At 39.4% G+C, this 23,423-nt stretch overlaps 1 protein-coding gene across 1 annotated transcript in view; it reads right to left on the reverse strand.

The window, feature by feature from the left end:
- PPP1R3A (protein phosphatase 1 regulatory subunit 3A) overlaps window positions 1–22,736 on the reverse strand; it is a 48,410-nt gene extending 25,674 nt beyond the window's left edge. The window contains exon 1 of the mRNA XM_019543406.1: window positions 21,943–22,736. Coding sequence (XP_019398951.1) covers window positions 21,943–22,736 — 794 coding nt within the window. The remainder of the gene's footprint in view (window positions 1–21,942) is intronic.
- Window positions 22,737–23,423: the final 687 nt, after the last annotated feature.

Raw genomic sequence — 23,423 nt, forward strand, 5'->3', positions numbered from 1 at the left:
GGGGTTGTGGGGCTTGTGCAGAGGCCCCCACATGGTGGGGGGCAGTGGGGCCTGCTGGGAAGCACCCAGTGTGTCAGGGCTTTTTTTTTCAAAGTGCAGGGAGCTGGGGCAGGCAGGGCAGACATTGCTGGGGCTGGGAGAGTGGGCAGGGGATGGGCCTGTGTGATTCAGCCAATCGATTCAGGACAGTGATTCGAATCACTGAATTGAATCACTGTCCCCCAAATTGGCTGAATCTGAAGCGAATACTAGCCACTTCACACAGGCCTAGTATGTGGTAATTAAAATTGTGGGTCACACAGTGTTGGCTGGCATTACCACTATGGAGTAGGATAGAAATATAGAGGAAGGGACTGGCTTTGAGAACTTGAATAATGTAAAATGAATAGTATAACATAAAAAGTTCTTTATTTTGGAACTAATACCAAGAATTTCTGCTAAAATGTGTAGGTTAATCTGTTACTACCAATTAAAAAGGGGAAAAAAAACATGGATCTGTTATTGGATCACCAGGTGCCTAGGAGATATCAGTATGATCAGGTCAAAGAAGAAAGCTAAACGCTACCCTAGGACAGCATCAGAAAATCATTTACACATCAAGAGGGGGAAAGCCAAGGAAAGAGAAGAATTACTTAAGCAAAAAAATAATGTTGACACAAAAACAAGTCAGTATAAGCTTGCTTTGAAAAAATTTAGGCTGAATATTAGAAGTTTTCTAATGAAGAGATAATTCAAGTTCTGAAATAACCTTCCTATAAAATTAGTAGAAAGCAAGAACTGAACCAGTTTCAAGCTGAAGCCACATATATTTCTTTATGGCATTGTACTTGGGACTGGACTTAATGACCCAGGAGTTTCTTTCCAGACCTATTTCTTTTGTTTCTGTTTCCCAATTGTTTATGAATATCCTACAAGCTGCCTCCATGGTAATTTTTTCTTCAGTTCATTATGGCAGAAAATCTCCAATATTTAGAAAACAGTAGTATTTGTTTTCTGAGACTTCTTTGACTTGAGCCCATAGAGACAGTAGTGGTTAATAGCTCTAGTGGGTAGGGTTGTTATAGTTTGTAGTGATTCTAATGTATATACAAAGCTGTCAGCTATTGCTGAGATAGTTATATAACTTGCTCCCACATATCACAATGAAAGATATGATATTAATACACTTACCTTAAATTTTTCTAACTTAAAAAGCATTTATTTTATGGAACCCAGGGAAAGACTAAAATTTATTACTATATACAGTACAGAAAAATAAAAATGTGCTTTTAAAACTCTGGAGATTAATGCAGCCAAAATGATCTTGTACTCTTTCAGATGTTAAAGAATATCTGAACATATTTTCTTCAATCCAAAATTTAACAAGAAAGGCTAAGAATAAGACAGGGATCCACATCCAGTCCACAGGCCAAATATGACCTGCAGAGCTGCTCCACCCAGCTCACTAGTCTACTGGCAGGCCACAAAAGTTGGGGGCATGTCTAAGGTGGAGATATGGCCTCCCACAGAATTAAGGGCCCCTGGGCCCCAGTGGACACGGCTCTCAGTGGTAGAAGGGCGAGTGAGGGCTGTTCAGATACGATCTCACTCACCCTGCAGCCACTTGACCTGTCGCTTCCACTGTGGTAAGTGGCTGCTGGGTGCCATGGAGCAGGATAGCATCTTGGACAAGAGGCATTTTATAGAATCTGAATAACTTGTTGGCATCAGTCTTTATCACAAATGGTGCTGGAGGTACTGACCTGACCACTAAGACTAGGACAAGTATTTCTGACAGGCAGGGGATCTCACATATGTCTATTGCAGGTTTTCTTGTACCTTCCTTTCAAAGTTTTGGCCACTGTCATAGAGAGAGGACACAGTCTCTGCTTAGAATTTCCAATATGCCAAGTGTGATTTAAAAAAAAATCCTAAGTGCTGCCCCAATTTATCTAGCTGTGAGTGGGTACATGGTTAGCAGTCTATAGAGCCAAAGTTAGTTCCATCATTTCCTTGTATGTCACTCACTACAGACACCAGTATAGTTTCACAGATGTTAGGGGCTGGAAGGGACCTTACAGATCACTGGGTCCAGTCCCCCTGCACTTTGGCAGGAAAGACTGCTGGGATCATATGATGTATGTTGTAACTGTATTGGCTTAAGGAGCTACCTAGGGTCAGGATGGGCCGTGGACTTGGATCTTTCTTCCAACCAAATAGGCTTAAACAGAATCCTACAATCTTAACTGGGCTCTCCCCATGTGAAAGGGGTCTATCAATTTGGTCACCTGCAAGATTGGGACCAATTTTGCACTGATTTGGGATTTTTTCAATAACTAGTGAAAACTTAAAACATCTGTACTGACCACAAACATTTACATATGGAAGGTTTCTTCATTTTCACTACTTTTCAGATACAGGGCATTATCCATTTGAACGCAGAGGGCACATCTACATGAAATACAATCGCCTAATAACACTACGCAGTAGTATGCAAGGCAAAAAGCATGCTAATACACTACTGCACAGTAGTATTAAGTCACTGCACAGCAAGTGTCACTAAAAACCCATGCACCAGTGCTACTGCACAGTTATTCTAGTTACTGTGCATTTAGTTAGTACTTCATTAAACAAGTACTAAATTAAATGCCCAGTAATTACTGCGCATTAAGGACTATAGAGACACACCCAGAGAGAACCTTTCTGTTGACAGTGTGGACTTGGAACCAGGACTAGTCTGTAATATATCCATTCCCTTATATTCATTTCTTCACTGATGATAATTTAAATCAGCAAATGCTAAAATCTTAAGTTAATGAAATCTTACTTTGGCAGGTGCTTTGAGATCATCCGCCTTCAAATTTTTCTCTGATATGCAACTAGGGAGGTGGAAAGCTGTTTAACTAGCACTTCCTGTATGGATAATTCATTTAGAATAGACTACAAAGTAATAGCTGGTAAGAAAATACATTCTAGTCAAAATAAGCTACGACTAGAACAAATAAAAACATTTCTAGCTTTGGAAACCAGGCTCTACTGAAGCGGAAGGAAAAACTAATCAAATTCCATTCATACAAGAAGAATTAGCCATGTTCTCTATCATTGGATTTCTCTCTACATGTACAATACGTAAAATTTCATTTAATGTAGGTTACGCAAAAATGTATATTTAACACATTGATAAAATAATACAGTATAAATGGCAAGCATTTCTCACTACACCCATTGTAACATGCATCTTGTCAGGTATATGATAGTGTAACAAGAATTTGAATACTTGAGTAAAATCCATTGTGCTGTTACAATACAGTATTTAAAACATCTGATCATTCATTTGACTCCTAAAATCAATAGCCATGAATTATATTTAACTGCATTTAAAACCTATGTACATAAAACATCCCAATGGAAATATACTATAACAGTAATTAGAAAGACACACAGTATGTATGACGTTCAAAGAGATTCCAGTATGTATACAGGAGTGTAATCTCCCTTATACAAAGGTCAAGCTATGGTTTTCTCATTTTTTCCCCTGAACAGAATTAGTTTACATGAAAAGCACTGAGTACTTATTTTGCATTTTTATATGGTCCTAACATAATGAGCAAACTGGGGAATAAAAATGAGAAAAACTATGTTAAACCAACCTATAGGGCAAAAAAGGGAAGTTAAGTCCGAGGAAGGAACAAATCTAGGAGTTGTACTATGCAAGGCAAGAGGTACAGGAACCATGAAGTTGATTCTGTTCTCAGTCACCCTGCTATTACCCTATCGGATTCACCTGATTTATGCCAGCATGTGACAGTCCATCTGAGCCTACTTGCTATTGGACTAACATGCTTAAGACACACCAGTTCATTGGCCAGTGTCATACAAGGGAATGATGTAGCTAGCATCATGTCTGGCCACTTTTGACTCTACAGTTTGAGTGAGGTCAACTGAGTCAACCAGTGGTGGCTATTGGCATGACCCTAGAGCAAGACCCATTCTCTTCTGTCCATTGCTGCAGCAAGACACCTAAATTGCTCTGCTACCACACCCTCGTGCTCTGTGAAACTTGTATGAAAATCATGCTTTGTATCTGTCCTTCTATTTACCGCACCTCACACAGTTATAACCAGTGTATTTGACTGTTATTTTAAGCATCACTGTACGCTTTACTCCTCTTACTATTATGGTATCTCCTTATACAATTATTCGTTATAAATTTGCTGACTCAAACCTATGTGCAGCAAGAGTGGCCTGACTTCTGAGAAAGGTCAGACCTATTGTGACAGCATTTTATACCAACACCAAACTAGTCACCCACTGGGCATGACCTTGACAGAGAAGCATGGGTTCAGCTGAAGAGATTAAGATCAGGATATGAACACTTCAAAATGACACTTCATAATATGAACATCTTAGGCCAAAATACTGCCCATGGGCTGCATCCAGCCTGCCAGGCACTTTCATCCTGCCCACAGCACCTACCAATGAATTGTACCTTGGCCAGCCCTTCCACCCATGAGGATGAGCAAGGCACCCACATATATAATATATACATGCCCCCAGTATACCCTATTGCACCTCACTCCCACCATTGTGGGCACAGTGGCCCCACCAGCACACAGCTTTTTGGCAGGACTGCTGCTGCCATTGCCACGGCTGCAGCTGCCAGGGACCTACTCAGCTTCCCTGGTCTCCCACTCACTCCAGGAAGAAGGTGAGGAAGTGGTTGGGGGGGGGGGGCAGAGCTGCAGCTGGGCGGGAGCATGGGGCTGGGGCTGGCAGCAGTATGGATCCCACACCCAGGGGGCAGCTGCATTGCGGAGCTTGGGTGGGCCATGTCTGGGTGTGAGGAAGGGGGGGGAGATGTGGAGCTACACATCGCGGCAAGGAGTGCAGTCTCCACTGGGCTGTCTCTATTGTTGGTACTCCCCACTGTGCATGCACAGCCCCTGCACGTGCGGAGCATGGGAGGGAAGCCCCATGAGCTAGAACCAGCTGCCTTTCCCAGCTGCAGGTCCTGCACAGCAAGGGACAGGGAACACAGCCAGCTTCAGTGCATGGGGCTTCCCTCCCATGCCAAATGAGTGCAGGGGAGCTGTGTGTGCATGGCAAGGAGAGCCAGTAATAGAGAGAACCTGGTGGGAGCTGCACTCTTCACTGCAATGTGCAGCGGTGGCTGAAGCCGCGTTCCGAGCAGCAGCGCCTGCAGCAGGCATGATCAGCACTCCAAGTGACCCCTGCCTGCTGCTGCATCATGGGGGGAGTATGGGCCAACCCTCCCTCACACCCCACAAATGTCACACACCCACACCCTACCCCCACAACTCCTACATATACACAGCTCCTCAACATACCATATGCCCCCCCACACACCACCACACTCCCTCACAAATCTCCAACACCCCACCATACAAAACCCCACTCCCCCATACACACAAACACACCCCAACCACACCCCCTACACAATATACAAAACTAAGAATTTATTTTTCAGTTATTATGCAATCACCTCTATACACAATATGCAAACACAAATCATGACAAAAATATTTTTGTAATAAAATTAAAATATGTTACAGTAGGTGTTTCACTTTTTCTGGTGATTTGTCTTTTTCTGGTTCTAAGATGGCAACCCTCCCCCACTCCCAAAAGGAGTGTTTCTAGGGGCCAAGCGGAGGGACTTCCAGTCCCAAGATAGTGACCGGGGGTGGGGCAAATGTCAGGGGCCGGGCTACCAATGCAGCCCTCGAAAGCTCACCAAACCGTGTTAAGCGGCCCTCCACCGAAAATAATTGCCTGCCCCATCTTAGGCAGCTCACCTATGTGAATGTGGTATCCAACAAACAATGCAGAACTTAATTGAAACTTGCAATCTTTACAAATGCCCAGATGGGGCAGATGGAACCTGCTCATTGAGTGATAATACCAGGCAGTGGCTTATAGATTTGGAAGCTGATAACTGATGCCATATGAAAGAAAATGAGTGGACTGTTTTAAATAGACTATGACATTATAAAATGTTGAAGTTATGGAGTTAGACTGTACCTGCTCCAGAACTTCTTATCTTATCAGAAATGAGACCTACATCAAATTCATTTTGGCCCAGATGCCATAGAATGCACAGCGTGACCTCAGTAAGGGGAGGTGCAACATTGATTCTAAGCCATGTTTGTGCTTCATTAAGTTTAAGATGGTTGTGCAGTCCAACATGCAAAATTGATTTACCCAGGCTATGGGAACTTTTAAAGCATTGCAAACAAACACAAAGGTTCTTTTTAAAGGTAAAGAGTAAAATCATTGGTACTGTTGGAATTGGTGCCTTTTTTCCCCTGATTGGTCTACCTATACATTTTGCCTAAAATAAAGCTGTTACTTTTTATGAACTCTGCTCTCCCATTTGGAATTGACATTAATGAATACATGGCCCTTTTCCCTCTTTTGTGTGTACCATCAAATTATTTAGCTCCACTGTGACATCAGTATTTTTTCATGCAGTTCAAGGTTTTAGCATTTTGCTTCCTTTTTCTAAAGGGTATCTTTAGTGCCCCTTAGCCCCCATAAGAAATATGCATCGTTCCTATTTTTCACGACTAATGCTGTTTATTATCAAAACCAATTGTGATGTGAAGATCACATGTGGCAAATTGCCCAAACAATTACTGTAAATGCATGAGCCATAAACTGTACTGCCAAGGACACTGGTAGGTTAGCTCACATAAAAGAAACAATTGGAGTCTTGGGGAGAAAATAATAGAGATGAGATGACAGTTATTGAAAAGAGAGAACATCCAGTTTAATGTTGTAAATACAGATTTGTAGATAACAGTGATGGTTTTAATGTGTTCAGTACTTATCAAATGGAATAGAACATTTCATATTTTTAGAATATAGCCATACTTATTTTTTAATTGTGATGTCTGATGCATTTGTGAACATTTAATGAGAACATGCTCACATTATACTGTCTCTGGTCCCAAATTATTAGCCCGCTAATAATTTCCATGTGACTACTTAGGTTATTTGCTGTTCTGGATCTGACTTAAACAAAATATATTTTCTTGAGAAGCTTGTGAGTGCTTAGAAGATTACACCATTTTTTTCAGTTACAGTCTATACGTTTCACTGTTCTAAACTGTCCTTATACAATTATTCTTTGTAAATTTGCAAAGGATACTGTTTTAAATTGTTATCAGTTGTTTCAGTCCTCCATAACTCCTGCTGAGGCAGTTTTAAATTTACAGAAAGCATCAGTAAGAAAACTCTTCTCTTTACAAGGGTTTATATATACAGGCATCAATAAGAATTGGCTAGAATTTAAGGAAGTGTCTTTTTCTTTGAAAATCCCATCCAGACAGAAATAGGATGTGAGAGAATTTTTAGCTTTTGGGGCCAGATTTGCAATATGAAGGCATCTAGATTGAGAGAAGAAATGTAGAAAGATGTGTTTTGATAATCTATATTAGGCATAGAGAATATAAGAAAAATTGATATCCCTTTATACAAATAAGAATAAAATTACCATTGTCCCTTTAAGAGATGGTAGAGGGAAACTGAGTTTAAAGAATCAACTATTAAATGCCACTAGATGGTGCTAAGTAATTGGGTAAAGAATTGTGATTGGCTAGGAGGAAAAGTTGCCATGCATGAAACTAGAGCAGTGATTCTCAACCAGGGTGAAACGATACCCTGAGGAGTCTTGAGATCCTCTGAAGGGTGCTGTGGGATGCTGTACCATGTTAGCACTCTTAGATTTGCAAACACGATTCAGAAAATAAACCCAGACATTTCAAATAGGAATTCACAGTGTTAAAAAGTTCTGACTTGTTGTGGCCTTCTTGAGTTCTTTACAACAGAAAATTTGCTCTTTTTCTGTAGTAAACCCCTCCTCCCCCAAACAAGTAAAAACTTAGAGCTGACATTTCCTGAGGGTTGCTTTGTGTCTAAATGGTTGAGATACGCTTAACTAGAGGATGTCAGTCCATGGTCTGAGAGAGCTAATAAAGTTTACACTAGGGAAGACGTGTTAGCCAGCAAGAAAACATTCAGCATCAGTATTATAGCATAGTCCTAAATGCAGATATGTAAAGCAACAATTTTTTGACTCTTGAAGAAAGACAGTGCCAAGTTTTAGAAAAAATGTTTTACGTTCTTTTTGTATTGCTACAGGCCGCTAAGAGTAGCTGCTTTTAATGATGCATCTGAACTAGAAGAGCCAGTCAAATGTCAGGCTCCTGTGAGGAGAGGAGCTCCAGGGATGAGCATGCCACAAGGCCCATATATATGGCTAGAGCCAATGGGTGAATTAATTGTTAAATCAAAGGTTCTGTGAGCTATAGCTTAGGTGCAATGGAGATGTAATGGGTGCAAGGAAAAACATGAAAAAATGGAGAATGCTTGAAGAGTAGCTGGGAGTACTGTAATCAGTGCCCAGCAGGAAGCAGAGGGCAGACAGAAGTTTAGCTAAAGCAAAACCTAGGTCTGATCTTTTATTTTGTGTACCACAGATCTCAATTTTTATTTGCCAGGTGACCATAAATGGTAATCTGAACAACTATTTCATGAAGTGATTATGCGTTCAGGATCCTGTGATGGGATGAACAGAGGAAGAAGCATCATTACATGTCATTGTCAATCCTTAGAGGATAGGAAAGGTCAACTGGAGAGCACTGGAGCAGAAAGGGAACGCATCACCTTTTGATAAGTGAAAAGTCCCTGAAGGTAACAAGGGAAATTTCTTTAACCAGTTGGCCCTACCAGTTGGGAGAGTAGGGAAGTCCTATTTGTGGTTGTTCCAAATCTCCAATTCAGATACATGCAAACCCTTAATATTAGGGAAACCACACATGGTCTGGAGCTTCACTAGAAAAATTAATGCTTCTCTATTGTCAGGAATATTTACATATGGACAAACCTAGGAGGGAAAACAAGAATCTTAGGAGGTCTAAGTCAGGGCTGTGGGATACTAGTAAGGCAGTGAAAGTTTTTATTGCTTCTAGCAGATTGAACCAATTCTATGAATAGAGGATTTCATTATCCAGAGCAATCAATTAACCTATCTATACAAAAAATACAGCCCTCATGAGTCTATATCTGATTGTTTCAACATCTTGGTGTAAATTATGATGATCAGGGATATTTCTTTGCCTTGAATATATATCTCTATTTTGTTTGTCGTACATAAAAAGAGTGCTAAAACCAGAAAAGAAGGAAAAGAGCAATTATTAACAGCTTTCATACATGCAGGGATTAAAAAGAAAGCTTGGAAAGCCAATGACTAGGAGGAGATATTGTATGAAAAGGGATATAAAATGAAGATGAATAGTATTGAGAGGACCAATTGATCAAGAGCTCAGCTGTGAGGGAACTGAGTGTTTTTACTGAATAGATAATACCCAGTAGGGTTCAGGCAATGTTTGTAACAAACCTATTTTTATTAAGATTATTTGGGCTGATGCTATCTGGGGGAATATAGTTGCCAACTACTAATATTTCCAGTTTTTAGTCTTACTTCATGATTGAAGTGGGGAAATAGGTGACACAGAACAAAGTGCCTTGGCCAGGTTGGGATAAGAATAATCACAGCCTCAAAGCAAATACAGTCCCTTGACATGAGACTTTATTTTCCAGTTCATTAAAAAACAGAATTTGAGCTTAAATAGTAAGATATCCTGTACAATTTTTAAAAAATCCAACGGTATAACTGTCAAGCTGGAGATGTTGGTGCCATCAAAAAATGAACCTGTACTATAATCTTAGGCCCAAAATTTGTAACCTTAGCATTTATCTTGATCTATTTCTAGGTCTTATAGCTGTGGTAATTATTGAAAGACTCATGTGGAATGGATCAGTTCTATCATGAATTAAGCTGTGACCGTGAATTAAGGGTGACCATGCATGGGAATATTTTATATCTTATTGAGTCTTCCTATGGTTACATTCTTGAGCTTTAATGCCGAACATAGAACCTTATTAAGATATCTGCATAAGAAAATTAAGAAGACTCTAATCCAGCAGACTGTTACATAGCTCCTTTGTATATAGAAAACTCTGAAGCCTGCTTAAGTCACTCATACAATGGGCCAACTTCTGCTGAGACAAGGTCAGCATGATGGGGAAATTAAAAAAAAAAAACCTCCCTCAGACAGGAGCAGAAGAACTGCTGAGGCTTGTGTTAGGGAACTTGTATAAATTAGCAATGTTACATCCTATTACCAGTGTGTCCATCTCCAGTGCAGAGCTCTAGTAATCCCCTTGCATAGCTAGAGAAAAGGAGAAAGATGAGTCAGGAATCAAATTTCAAGAGGGCTGTTAAAAAGCTAACCTTGGAATGAGGGCAGAGGAGGCCTTTTTCACCTAAATCGCTTAGCAAAGTAGTAAACTTCTGACTCCCATTGGAGCTGGAAGGCATGGGGACTCTACTACAAACTAGGGAGAGGGTTGTGCAGTTCTTCATTTCTTACTAATTGTCACTGCATTGTCATTAGGCTCCTCCACCACTCCCATTTTAAATCTATTTTCAGAAGGTCTGCAGGGAAAAGGCTTTAGACTATATGACCTCTTTAAAGTGTGTCCTTGGCCAAAAATTGGAAAAGACCCAGCTCCCCCTGCTAGTATATCAAGAAAGCTTCTTGTCTTTTCCAAGCATTTCCCAGAGGCTAACTGCAGTATACTGAGGCACTTACATAAGAAGGTGACAGATGCCTTAGAGAGTCTGTAGCTAGATATATGTCAGTCAGGTGAGACAGAGAAATAGATACTGTCCTTGGGGAAAGAGATAAAATGGGTGACCATGGTAAATGCTGGTCAACCACTCTTGGGAAGGGCCTGCCTCAGAAGTGGCTCTGTAACTACAGAGCATGAAAGCTTAGAAGGCCTGCATGGAGCTACGGCAGTGTAGCATTGTTGAGCACAAACTATGATGCTGATACTACTGCACAGTAGCATGGGAAAAGACCTGTGCAGCATCTGAACTATGCAATAATATGGGTTACTGCACAGTCATTAAGCAAGGACTAAATGACTGCTCAGTAACAACTGCGCAGTTCAGCACATGTGTGGACATGCCTACTTAGAAGCAGATAGGGGTTGAATAAATCTCTTAATGTGCACAAAAATGTCAAGGCATGATCAATACCAAGGAGTGATTGTTTCATTTTTCTTTCAAATATTGCTTTGCTAGAATACAAAGAGAAGGTACTATGAGATGGATATCAATATTTCTATCAAAAAGTTAGATGAAAAAACTAGGAGATTTGTGCCAATATCTTACACTAATAAAAATGATAAAAATGGCATAGCTTAATACATTCAGTATCTTCAGAAATCCTGTGAAATGGATGACCTCTAGATATTTTTAAAGTTAAATGCTGCTAAAGCTTCCAAGAGCCTGCATGGCAAAAGGGAGAAGAAGCTGATTTGCAGCCAGTTCACAAAGACCATAAGTAGTGCAGGGCAGCATTGCACACAACAATTTAGTTCAGTGTCTAATTCAGTACTCTTTCCTGCTGTTATTTGTAGACACCACTAGCAAATCACTGGTCATGGTCTCATAATGCCAGGACAAGAAAATAAAGCCCTCCTTAGGCATTTCTACATCACATAATATGCTTTTGTGTTCTCTTGAAGAACCATGGACTAGATAAGCACACACAAGGCTTCTAATTCTCATTTTTAAGCTCTTCCTTTTGGCCTTTACTTATTTTTTAAAGTGCCTGTTTTGCCTATGTTTTCCTTTCATTGCAAGACAGGACAATTCAAGTTTTATATTTTAAAAATGGTAAGTGATTAGAACCTGGTAATTAATTTGCAGCAGTTGGAATCCATTGTCTTCAATTTCAGAGCCAAAGTGCTTTGGCTGGATTTGGAGTTTTAAATTCCTCAACAGAATAAACAGCTAGTATGACGCTAGTAATAAATGCAGTGTTTAAATCTGTCACTAATGCTGCCAGGCTATGCCTCACTGCTTTTCATGTAAACAACTTTTGGACACTTTATTGTTTTACTCACAAATAGATGAAAATACAACTTGAGATGTGGACACTTCTCTACTGACAACTGGATTGAGACCATTAAACATTCACTCATCTGATGAGTTGCTAGGAACTTTTGATCAATCCTGAACTGGGTTGGCTTTGAAATAATGAAAACTTTCCAATGTTCTCACTCTTTCCAATGAAACCTGAAAAACACGAGGCATTTCCAGAGTACTTGATAAGAGACAGAATATTGAAATGTTCAATACTAGGTTGATTCAGTGTGCAAACAGGTTCCCTCACTAAACAATAGAGTGATTGAACAATGATGCACAAAAAAGTAATTTAGCAACATATCCTTCAATTTGTCAGAAAAGCCTTAAGCAATCACATGAAAATGTTCAGAAAAAAGGCACAAGTCCTGTAAACACATACGCAAGTAATTTTACACACATAAAGCAGCCTCATGAAAATTCAGTGGACCTCTCATACATACAGGGTGTGTCTTCACAAGACTCTTTACTGCACAGTAAACTAATCTATTGCACAATAAAGCATCATTATCTACCCATATGCAAATTTGCTCCTGATCAGACGCAACACTAGGGGACCACAAGAGATGGGAAAATCCAGGAGCTGGGAGCCGAGCAGTGCTGGGACTGGACAGCTCTCTACTTCGCTGTCCAGCCAGGGGCTAGCCAGAAGCTGCCTCAGAAGCAGGACAGCTTCCAGCCAGCCACTAGGGCTGTGTGAAACGGGCTGTATTTGATTTGGATTCAACCTGAATCATGGACAGTGATTTGATCCATTGATTTGGATCACTGTCCCTGATTTGATTTGGTTGAATCTGAATCTGAAGATTCAATGCTGATTCAGCGAATTGGTGATTTGGACACAGACACAGCTTTAAAAGTTTTTTCTACATACCTTGAGGTAGCAGCGCGGCTTGTGATCTCTGTGATGCTGAGACACATGGAGCATCCCCCAGGAGCAGGGGACTCTTCAGTGTGCTCAGCAGCAAACCCGGAAGTGGACCAGAAGTTATTCTGGTCCACTTCCAGGTCTGCTGGGGAGTGTGCTGGGGGGGGGCATTTCCTCCAAACCAGTGATCAGCTTCAGGGGACCCTGGGTACCCTCCAGACCCAAGAGGCACTAGTCACCATGCTGGGGATGTGCAGGCCCCCCCCACGTGCTTCCTGGTGGACCAGGAAGTGGACTAGAAGTGCTTCTGGTCCACTTCTGGGTCTGCTGCCAAGTGCACTGGGGAGCACCTCCGTGCTTCTGTGGGATGCTGCATCTGCACTACAGCGTTCAGAGCTCCTGCTACCTAGGGGTATGTAGAAAAAACATTTAAAGCTGTATCTACTTCCCAATTGCCAAATCTGCTGAATCTCTCCAAATCAATTCAGCGAGATTAAAGGGTCCTCTGATTCAATTTGGATTTCAAGATTTGGTCACCGAATCAGGCCAAATATCTGTGGAATCGAATCAAGGACTGAAGCTTCGCTCAGCCCTACCAGCCACCAGCTGCATGGGGAACTGCCACTGGGCACAGGGCTTGTCCCCGTGTATACAGGACCAGAAGAGATCTGATGCAACAGTTGACTCCTGGCCCCCTGCTTGTCGGGACCTTTCCCAATGTGTACAGGTCAAGGAGACAGCTGCCACTGCAACTGGCAGAGCTCTCCTGGCTCCGTGCACATGGGGACCAGGCTTATGTTCCCTGCCAGTTCCCCGTGCTAACCTCAGGGCATCCTGGAGGTCCTCCATATTGTTGCAGGGGACCAGAGCAGGATAGGAGCAGACCTGTGAATGGGAATACAGATTGAGAGCAGATTTGCTACCAACAGGGAGCACATGTCGATGTATTTTACTAGCTTTAGTAGCACATGTAGATGTGCCTGCAGAAAGTCACTTCTGTTCATATTGAGGATTAGGTCCCTAGTTTATATAGATACAGACTATAAGATAGTATCACTCTAAAACAATTCAAACAGACTGATGAATCATAGTAGCTGCAGAAAAATTTCACATATTTCAAGATAAACAGTTGAATAAAGTTAAATATAAAGCAAAAGATATGTAAAATACAACCATATAAATATCTGGCTACCTAAGTATTGAGAGAAGTACAATGGAGAAATACTTAGTCAAATTGCAAAGCACCATTCTTTGTCTTCTGTCTCACATAAGCAAGCTTTGCAACGACGTACATTTCATAATGTACAGAGCCATTTAACCAAAATATAACTTTACTATTGTGGCAGTGATAAATGCTATTATTCCTGGAAGAGAGTGTTTAAAAGTCAAAATAAATGAAAAATCACCAAGATTGGTAGCAAATGGATATATGGCTTTCCTATATTGTTATATAAAATACACATTTTAATGGCTCCAATATGATCTATTTGTGGATTGCAACTAGACCAGCCCACAGCAATCTACTATAGATGTCAGCCTATTTGTTGGGATTTAGGTACTCCTAAATTAGCATTTCCAGGTAAGCCAGGTAATTGCCTTTTGTAAATCATGCACTATTACTGTCCATAAAGCCATCCATATTTCTTGCATACAAATTAATGAATTCAAAGTTTTCCACTTACATGGCTAACATATATAATTTATATTTTAATAATGATGTAATTCAAATATTCAGTGTGCCTATAAATACTTTGATTGGACAACTGAAAAAAATCAAATAGTCATCCATTTCACCGATGACTAACAAAAATTACTTTCCATAACTTGTTTTCAAAAGTTTTGTCCTATCTTTGTTTCTAATGACTCTTGAGACTAATATTAAAACAATTCCCTCAGGAGATAACTTCATAGCTTAATAGAAGATACTGTAAAATATTCATAATATCCAAGGCTAGCTTTTTAGTTTACTTTTACCTCATTTGTCCAAATTTTATTTTCTTCAATAACCCTAAACAAATATTCTCCCTTCTTTATAGTAACACCTTTCTAAAACGCATGAAGTCTTATGCTGGTACTACCAACCCTAGCAGTATTATCATGGATGTCAAAATATTTCATGCTTTTCCTAAAACCTCAGTGGTTGTTGTCATGTGATTATATAAGACTCTCTATTTTCATTCAAGAACTTGTAAGCCCATCCAACTATGAAGAAAAGCCTAATAATATGGAAACTAAGGGCTCAAAACCCAGAAAGAACAAAAATACTCTCCAATCCATTTATTGTTTTTTAACATTTGTGGGGTTTTAAGCAGATGTCATTTTATTTTGGAAGGGGATAGATGATTTTTAAATGCTTTTGGTTGACAATACTGATTATATGATTGGGCCCTCTGGGATAAATCTACAAGGAGTATTCATCAATAAAAAACAAAAACTATAAAGCCTGTGTTTATAGTAATGAATAATATATAGTATTATATATATAACACACACACACATATATAATGAATACTGAAGGAAGCAAAACTGAATTCCTTTAGCTGTGATAAATCAGAAAGCTGAACAATCACTATTGCCAATTTTTAGAGTGAGCCATGACATTTCTATTTGCTTTAGGTGTTTTAGTCTTACCCACTGCAGTATCATCATCATCTTTTTTAGCCAGATTGGATCTGACACATTTCTTTCATCTGTATAACTTGAATTTGAAACTGCTACATACAAGGGTTGTGTCTATTTTTGCAGGTATGACAGTGGAAGAACAAAGTATCTCCATGCTTTACCAACTGCAGACCTTTCCAGAAGGAGGTACATCTTACTCCTTGCCTGTTCCACGCTTTGGTATGAAGAATTCAAATGTTTTCCTCTGTTTTATTCTTAATTAAACAATAATATTTTAATGAGTTACCTCTACTCATATCTGAATTCACTACATAAGCCAGCAACACATCACATCTAACATTCATTTAAAGCAATGGCAACATTTGAAATAAGGGCTTTGAACTTGAAGCAGACTAGACCTACACTCTGTGATATATTCCCCCAGTTCTGCAGCACTCTGCTTGGAAATTTTACAAGTCTCATTTAAATTAATAAAATTAGATGTTTAATTAATGAAACATGAGCATGGATAATATAGTTAGTAACTCTTGTTGGCATGTAATTTATATTTATAACCTATTATATTTATTTTGTTCTCCTCACAAGTTTGAGTATGCCACCACTTATTGTAATTATAATGCACAATTGCACAGGAGGTGGAGGTTTTGGCAGCTTTATTGACGGACAGTGGTTGGTGTCAGAATATAAGGAGACCAACAGTGGACTATTCAGTTTGGAAGAGCAGAGTATCAGCTGGGTTTTCCTGATAAAATGCACAACAGTTAAATTATGTCATCTGTCTTCTTTAGGTTACAGAACCAGTGATCCATTGAAATAAATGTGACAATTCATAGCCAGATATATTGTTTCAGGTTGTTCCTAGATTCAGGAAGATGATGCCACAGTGGTTTGCACATTTCACATTTACAATCTTCACTTTACAATGAGAAGAGCTAGAAACACCACTTCAAAAAGAAAGCTCAAATTGGAACACAATTATGTGACAAGGAGTAGAACACACAGGCCGCGAGGGCTTCTGACTTCTGCATTACCCTTGAGTGTGATATCAGAATTTTTTCACCTGTCTTGACCTAAAGGACTGCCCTCCCTTTGCTGATTGGCAAAAAGAAGTAAGGAGCAGGCCTGGAAAGCCAGGGCAGGTTTGACAGCCACAGAATAGCTGATCTCTCAGCTGGTTCTCTGTGAATGGATAGCTTGTCTTAACGCTGGCAGGGAACAGCTGCTGTCATGATAACAGCAATGAATATAGTCACTTCCTAATAATAGTAATAAACTTTAGTCAAATCCCCATGCCTGCATGTTACTCAAGGTGCACACTTATGATTTAAGTTTACCAGTAACAAACTTGGATTCAACAACTTAAAGCAGGAGTCTCCCATTTCAATGCTTTTTCACTTACATTTGCTTTCTGATTATGATGTGCAAAAGCAAAGAATACAACAAAATTTCATTTAAGTGCCATGTTTTAAATTTGCCGTCTGGGAATGGTACACCTATTCCTGAAGCAGGGAATATAATAAACTGTAAACGCAATCTATAGCAGTTCTGTAGCCCTTGATTCTCCTTTTGTACAGGTTCTGCTCCAGTGCAGGAGGCAAGGACTTCAGGAAGTTAACTGCAGCTCCCTGATTCCAAAACATCCTACCCAAGCACAGGCTGGGGCTGCAGAGAGGCTCACTTGCTTTCAAATACCTTATGCCAGTGGAGACTTGGGCATAATAGAGTTCTGCCATGCTATATACCCAACAGGTGGGATGTGGCTGGGAGTGAAATGTGGCTGGAGAAGAAGGAAACAAGAGCAACTAATGCCAGATTTCTAGCAGCAGAGTTCCCTTGAGCAGGAGGAATTCTCCACTGGCTATTTCCCACTGGTTTAAAGTCATTTTGTAGTTATGCAGTTGTAAATGGCCTTAGTACCAGTAAATCTGGCCCTTTAATCTTTTGACTATCATTACATCCTGATATAGCCTAGAGACCAGGAGTGCTCAACCCCGGCTCCATGGGCCAAATCCGGCCTGTGGAGCTATAGTTACTGGCCCTTAGGGCTCCCACATGTCAGGAATGTGATAGAGAGGGAGTAGTGACAATTACACTGCCATCCCTCACCCACCATCAAATTTTCAAGCCTCTCATGGCTGGATTAGGTCCAGGCTGAGCTGTTGCCACACAGCCAGATTGGGACTCAAGCCAGGCCATTACAATGCAGCTGATTCAGGGCCCAAACTGGGTTGTTACCATGTGGCTGAAGTGGCCCCCTTCCACACAGCCAGAAGCCACGACCCCTTGAGGGGCTAGATCTTGCCCCTCCCCCCAGCTGCATTGGGCCCAGGATGGATCGGACCTCTACCACACCTGCTCCACATTGTGAGTTGGGTCCACCAGCCAAAACGGGTTTGATGACCAGATTAAGATTATTTGGGTTGATGCTATCTGGGGGAATATATTTTCCAATTACTAATATTTCCATTTTTTTGTGTTACTTTATGATTGAAGTGGGGAAATAGGTGGTACAGAACAAAGTGCCTTGGCCATGATGGGATAAGAATATTTGTAGCCCCAGGGGAAATACAGTACCTAGCCTACAGGGCAAAAAGATTGAGCACCATTACTTCTTATTTGTGCTTCTTTTTCAAACCAAGAAAAGAGACAAAAATACACAGACAAAACAGAATTAATGGCCTTATGTTCAACTACAGCTATAGTTAAAACATTCAGGAATCTAAAACTAGGAAAGAAAGCACAGGGCCAATTGATCAGTTATCCCATGCACCATAAATTCAGGGAGTAACACTCTGGAGAAAGGAAAAATCTAGTCGGAGATAACTCCAGCAGTTATAAGAAAAATATTAGCAGTCACCTCTCTTACACAGAGGATAGGTAGCCAACTGTACACTCCACAGTTTCTAGATATAATTATTATGCCGATCAGCCACATCTGCCATATTCTTAACATCACTGTCCAAATGACTCCAGGCAAACAAAAACCAAATGTAGTACCTGCCTCTCCACAATAGAAGCAGGTACCAAACTCTAGGACCAAGGGTAATTTATGGTTATAGATCAGAGTCATCACCAGTCTTCAGAGCAAAAGACTCAAGCAGAAAGCCTACAGTTCACAGACATAATTCAAAGTGTACCCTACTGAATGGGTTTCCACAGCTCATCAGGTACTTGCAACTATATATTATAGATATTTTTCTTAGATACAGTCCAGTAGTGACAGTAGGAAATAGACTTCTATTTGATCGAATGGAGTTAAGATATCAAAATGAGTGGCATCCATTACCAATTTTCATTTCAACAACAAGACAATATAAGTTAATCCGTCAATTCAGGTCATGTGTTTCCCTACATTAGTTACCATTTTTAATGTTGACCTTCAAATTATAAAATGTTTGAATTTAATTAAAGAGTGAAATATTCTTTTCTTTCCTGCACCCAGCAAAATATACACATACAACATTTCAGGGGCCAACAAATAAAATGAAATTAATATGCATTTTGAATGACTTTTAGAAGGTATTCAAAGCCTAGCTAAACATATATGTTTCATATGTGCATAGATATTTTATTATAGCCAGACCTTTCTACTTGCTAACACCTACAATCGTCTATGTGGCTTTTGAAATGTGCATAAAGCAGATGTTTAAATTCAAACTGGAAAAACACAGGTGGAAACAAACACTTTTTCCAGAGTTTGATAGAAATCTGTTTGGCCATATATATGCATGAACTGCAAACAAACAAGAGCTCTATAGTTAATAGGTGTTTTTGATGATCCCACCTGAGTAGCTGTAATCTTTTTATATCTCTGCAGACTTTCACTTTTCATCATGACATTTGACAGATACAAATTCTGAGAGGTAAACCCGTTTTTAAATAATAATGTCAAAAAGCCCTTTTTTTACCGCAGTCAGAGACGTAGTCTTGACCAATGTTCCATAAAGGTTACAAAATAAGGTCCTGTAAAAAAATTATGTATCCGGAGTAGCTTGCAAAATTATTATTTTCTCCAGTTAATACAAACAACCCCCAAAAAGAGTCCCTACATAAGGCAAGCAGAGTTTGGTCTATGTAGGATCAGCTTCTGGTTAAAAATCCCTTTCTTAGAAAGTTAATTATCCACCCTGTTATTAAAAAGAAGAGATTTAAGTATCTTACAACCAAGTACTCCTGGGGTGGGGTAGGCTGGTTGCTTGTTTTTTTGCTTGTCTTTTGGTTTCTATTTGTGCTTAAAGTTAGGCTTCCTTGATTTTTAAAATTTGTTAGCACCCAGCTACTCTCAGAGTTTGGGTATAAATGTTTTATCTGATAAGAAATCACTGTGATCATTTATTTTATGTAATTTACTATTTACAGTTCCCAATGTATGTGTCTGGGTCAGAATATCCTCTAACTATATAATTACTGTAATTATATAATTCTTTTTAATAATTACGAAAATTAGCATTTATCTGCATTGCCCTGTATCCTACAATAATGGACTCACAGGCCCCACTGTGCTTGGTGCTGTGTAAACAGAGAACAAAAGTCCCTGCCCCATAAACCTTATAATTTAAGTCTAAAATGAAAGGCAACAGATGGGGAGCACAAGGAAACAATGAAAGAACATTGGTCAGCATGCTAGACACAGCCATAGCACACCAGCAGCCTATCCGTGTCCAATTCTTTGTCATCACCATAGCAAAGGAGAAGTTTATGTAGGATATGAAGAACAACAGTGAACACTAGCTAGTGAACAACTAGCTAGGAACAATAGTCTTCTGACTATTGTCAAAACTATAGTTAGATAGCTATAACTGTTTTCACTATATGTTCACTCATCATAGCTAGTGGGTAAGTGGTGGTATAGCACAGTGGCTTTCAAAGTATTCAGTGGGCATCCAGGGTTCCACAATAGCTCATCAGGATTCCACTAGGTGATTGAGGGTAATGGGTAAGCAGGCCAGGAGGCAGTGCACTGCCAATGCTGGGCTGTGGTGCCTGGCTCTATCAGTTCACATGGGCCATGGAGCCCGAGATAGGGGTTCTGCAGCAGGAGAAGTCATCTGAAAGGCTTCTGTGACTCTAGGAAGTTTGAAAACCACTGCTGTAGCATATAGATAGGTCAGACAATCCCTCTGGGAGTGGTCTGCAAGGTTAAAATATTGGACTAGATTCTTCCCACACAGACCTCCAGCCTTTGCTGCTTTTCTGGATCTCCTCCCCCTCACTTTTGCTTAGAAGAGAAATATGGGTCATAGGAAGTTAAAACCACAAAAAAGAAATAGTGTTGTCTGACTGAGAAAAGCCATAGACAATTAAAGCTGTAAACCCATCAATAATTCACCTCTGGTGCCTAAATGTATTAGAGAAATCTGTATACAAAATACTGATTTGATCCTCACTCAAGTAGTACCTGCATTGATTTCCATAACAAAACTGCTTAATAAAAATGCAGGATTAGGCTCCAGGGACTTGTTTCTAAACTATTACAGTCAATCGAAGTTTTGCCATTGATTTGAATGGGAACAGGAGCAGAGCCCATGTATGTGCTGCTCTATTTAATTATAACATAATGAGTTAAATATAGAATAGGAATATAGAAGTGTAGGTGTACTCCTGTGTTTTTTTGGTTTGAGGAGTTTAAGTGGTAATTTAACTATTACTATTTTACTCACCATTTACTATATTCTTCTATTTTAACATCTTTTTAATAAAGCTACAGTTCTTCATGTTAACTCCTATTTTATTTTATATCTATTTCACAGTTTGTTTATTCATTGTTTTCTCTCTCCTGCTCAAGATTTTTATCAAAGTGCTCACAGAAACACTCACCGGTGACAGGAGGAAGATATCACCAAAGGTTACCCGCAAAATAGTTCAGCCAATCATAGCTAAGATTGTTCCAGCTGTTCTGAGTGCAACAGCATCTTCCCCTGAGTCATTAGTTTCCTGAACCACCATTATTGCTTTTGTCCCAATAATGACATTTAGAAAATCTACATATGACATAAATTATAGGAAAATATGGAGACATTTTATGTTAAAACTGTTCTTGACATGCCAAAGAACTAAATTTAAACTCTTGAGACAATATACTCATCTCAGTTTACAGCATAACTCCCACTGATGTCAACTGGATTTATATGCTCTACAGATTAAAATCAGTACATAGTTCTCAATCTGTAGGACCCATGTTAGCTTCCAAAAGAACATCACACACACCATATTTAGTAATGATGGCATTTGTTAACAATTAACTTTGCTGCAGAAAACAATTGTATTATATATGTATGTGCCTTATTTAAAGCACAAAATGGTCTTACTTATCAAGGAAAACTGAGTGAAAGAAAACAGTATGGAAATGTTTAGCTTCAGTGGTTGCAGTTAGCAAGTCAGCATTAGTTGATGACTTTTAAATGGTAAAAGTTTAATCCTTTGAAAGCTAGAGAAAGGTAAGATGCGACCTCACCTGTTCAGCGTTGTCTTTAAGCAGCCTTTGAGGTATTTGTCAGTAAAATCTTCTTGTGTTTTATTATCCACCTCTTGCTTAGTTACTTTCTTATGACAAACCAGTATGTAATTTTTGTCATCATTGTTTGCCCAGAATGTGCCAACAGAGGTCTCATAACGTATACAGAACTCAACTTTAGCTTCATCTCTCTGATAAGGAGGAACCAATGAAATCTTAAAGAAGAACTGGTCAGTTTCACCATCATAAGAATTAGGCACATAGTCTGCTAAGATGTCATAGTGACTTTGCCAATCATCTAATGTCATTCTAACATATATCAACTTTTCAAAAGATATATTTAGAACTCTAATAATGCCATTTATACACGTTACTCCAGGTAAGAAGAAAACTGACTCCAGTGATACTTTCTCTTCACGCACTTTTTGCAAAAGATCTTCTTGTGAGGCAGGCAAAGTAAACAGTGGAGATAAAAAATATTCCTCCTCAGGCTCAATTTCATCTTCAAAGACATCATTTTGTGATGTAGTTGGAACTTCCCAGGTATCAAATTCTTTAACAGACACAAGATCAAAACCAAATGCATCAGCAAATGAAACTTTTCGGGTAATGGTAGATGGGATATCTGGCTCTGTATCTTCTGAAGAAGCAGAATTCCGCCTTCGTGGAAGTGGGGAGAAACAAGGCTTAAGGGTAGTTTTAACATCTTCATCTTCTGAAGGGGGATCGCTTAAAGTAGGGACTTCTAATAAGTTATCCCTGCTAACCTGACTGGGTTCTTCAAAAGACTCCATTGGGCTCTCTGATATAAACTGAAAGAGAACTGTACAACTAGTGGTAGATGATATTTGAGACACTGTGATTTAAAACAAGGATTCATGTTACAGTTGACATTGCAAAAGGGAGTCAGGTCTATTAATAGGTGCAATGGCTTGTAAGCTATGTTAGTCTGCTCTCCAAAGGCCTTAAATCTGATAGTATTAATGTTACGGTTTCAACTATGTTTGATTACTGCAGTGATGTTTTTAGGTAGTGTGTACGTGCAAAGAGCAAAAGCAACATTTAAATAGCTGATGTTTTGCAAAACTGCAAATATAGAGGTATTTTAAGCAATCATTTTGCATTGTAAAGCAAATGCATAACATATTGCACAAATGTAGAACCATAAATAGGAGGTATTGCCTGTCAACAAAAGATTTGCTTTGTTATGGATTATTTCTGTTTCTCTTTTCAAACATATTATTTTAATTGTATCCAAATATAAAATTTCAGTCAAATTCTGCTCTGATTTCATGCAAGCTCAGTAAGCCAGATCCTGAACCATGTTATTTTATACCAACTGAAGTTCTTGCCATCAAAAACATGTGCCAATCTTATTACAGCCATATCAAAATACCTTTAAATTAAGTCAAAATGAAATATAGTGAATATATTGAAGGTCATGTTGTAAATTATCACTGTAAATATATCCATTTATCCAT

The sequence above is a fragment of the Crocodylus porosus genome, unplaced genomic scaffold, assembly GCF_001723895.1.
Source record: "Crocodylus porosus isolate Cpor-Errol unplaced genomic scaffold, CroPor_comp1, whole genome shotgun sequence".
Taxonomy (NCBI): domain Eukaryota; kingdom Metazoa; phylum Chordata; order Crocodylia; family Crocodylidae; genus Crocodylus; species Crocodylus porosus.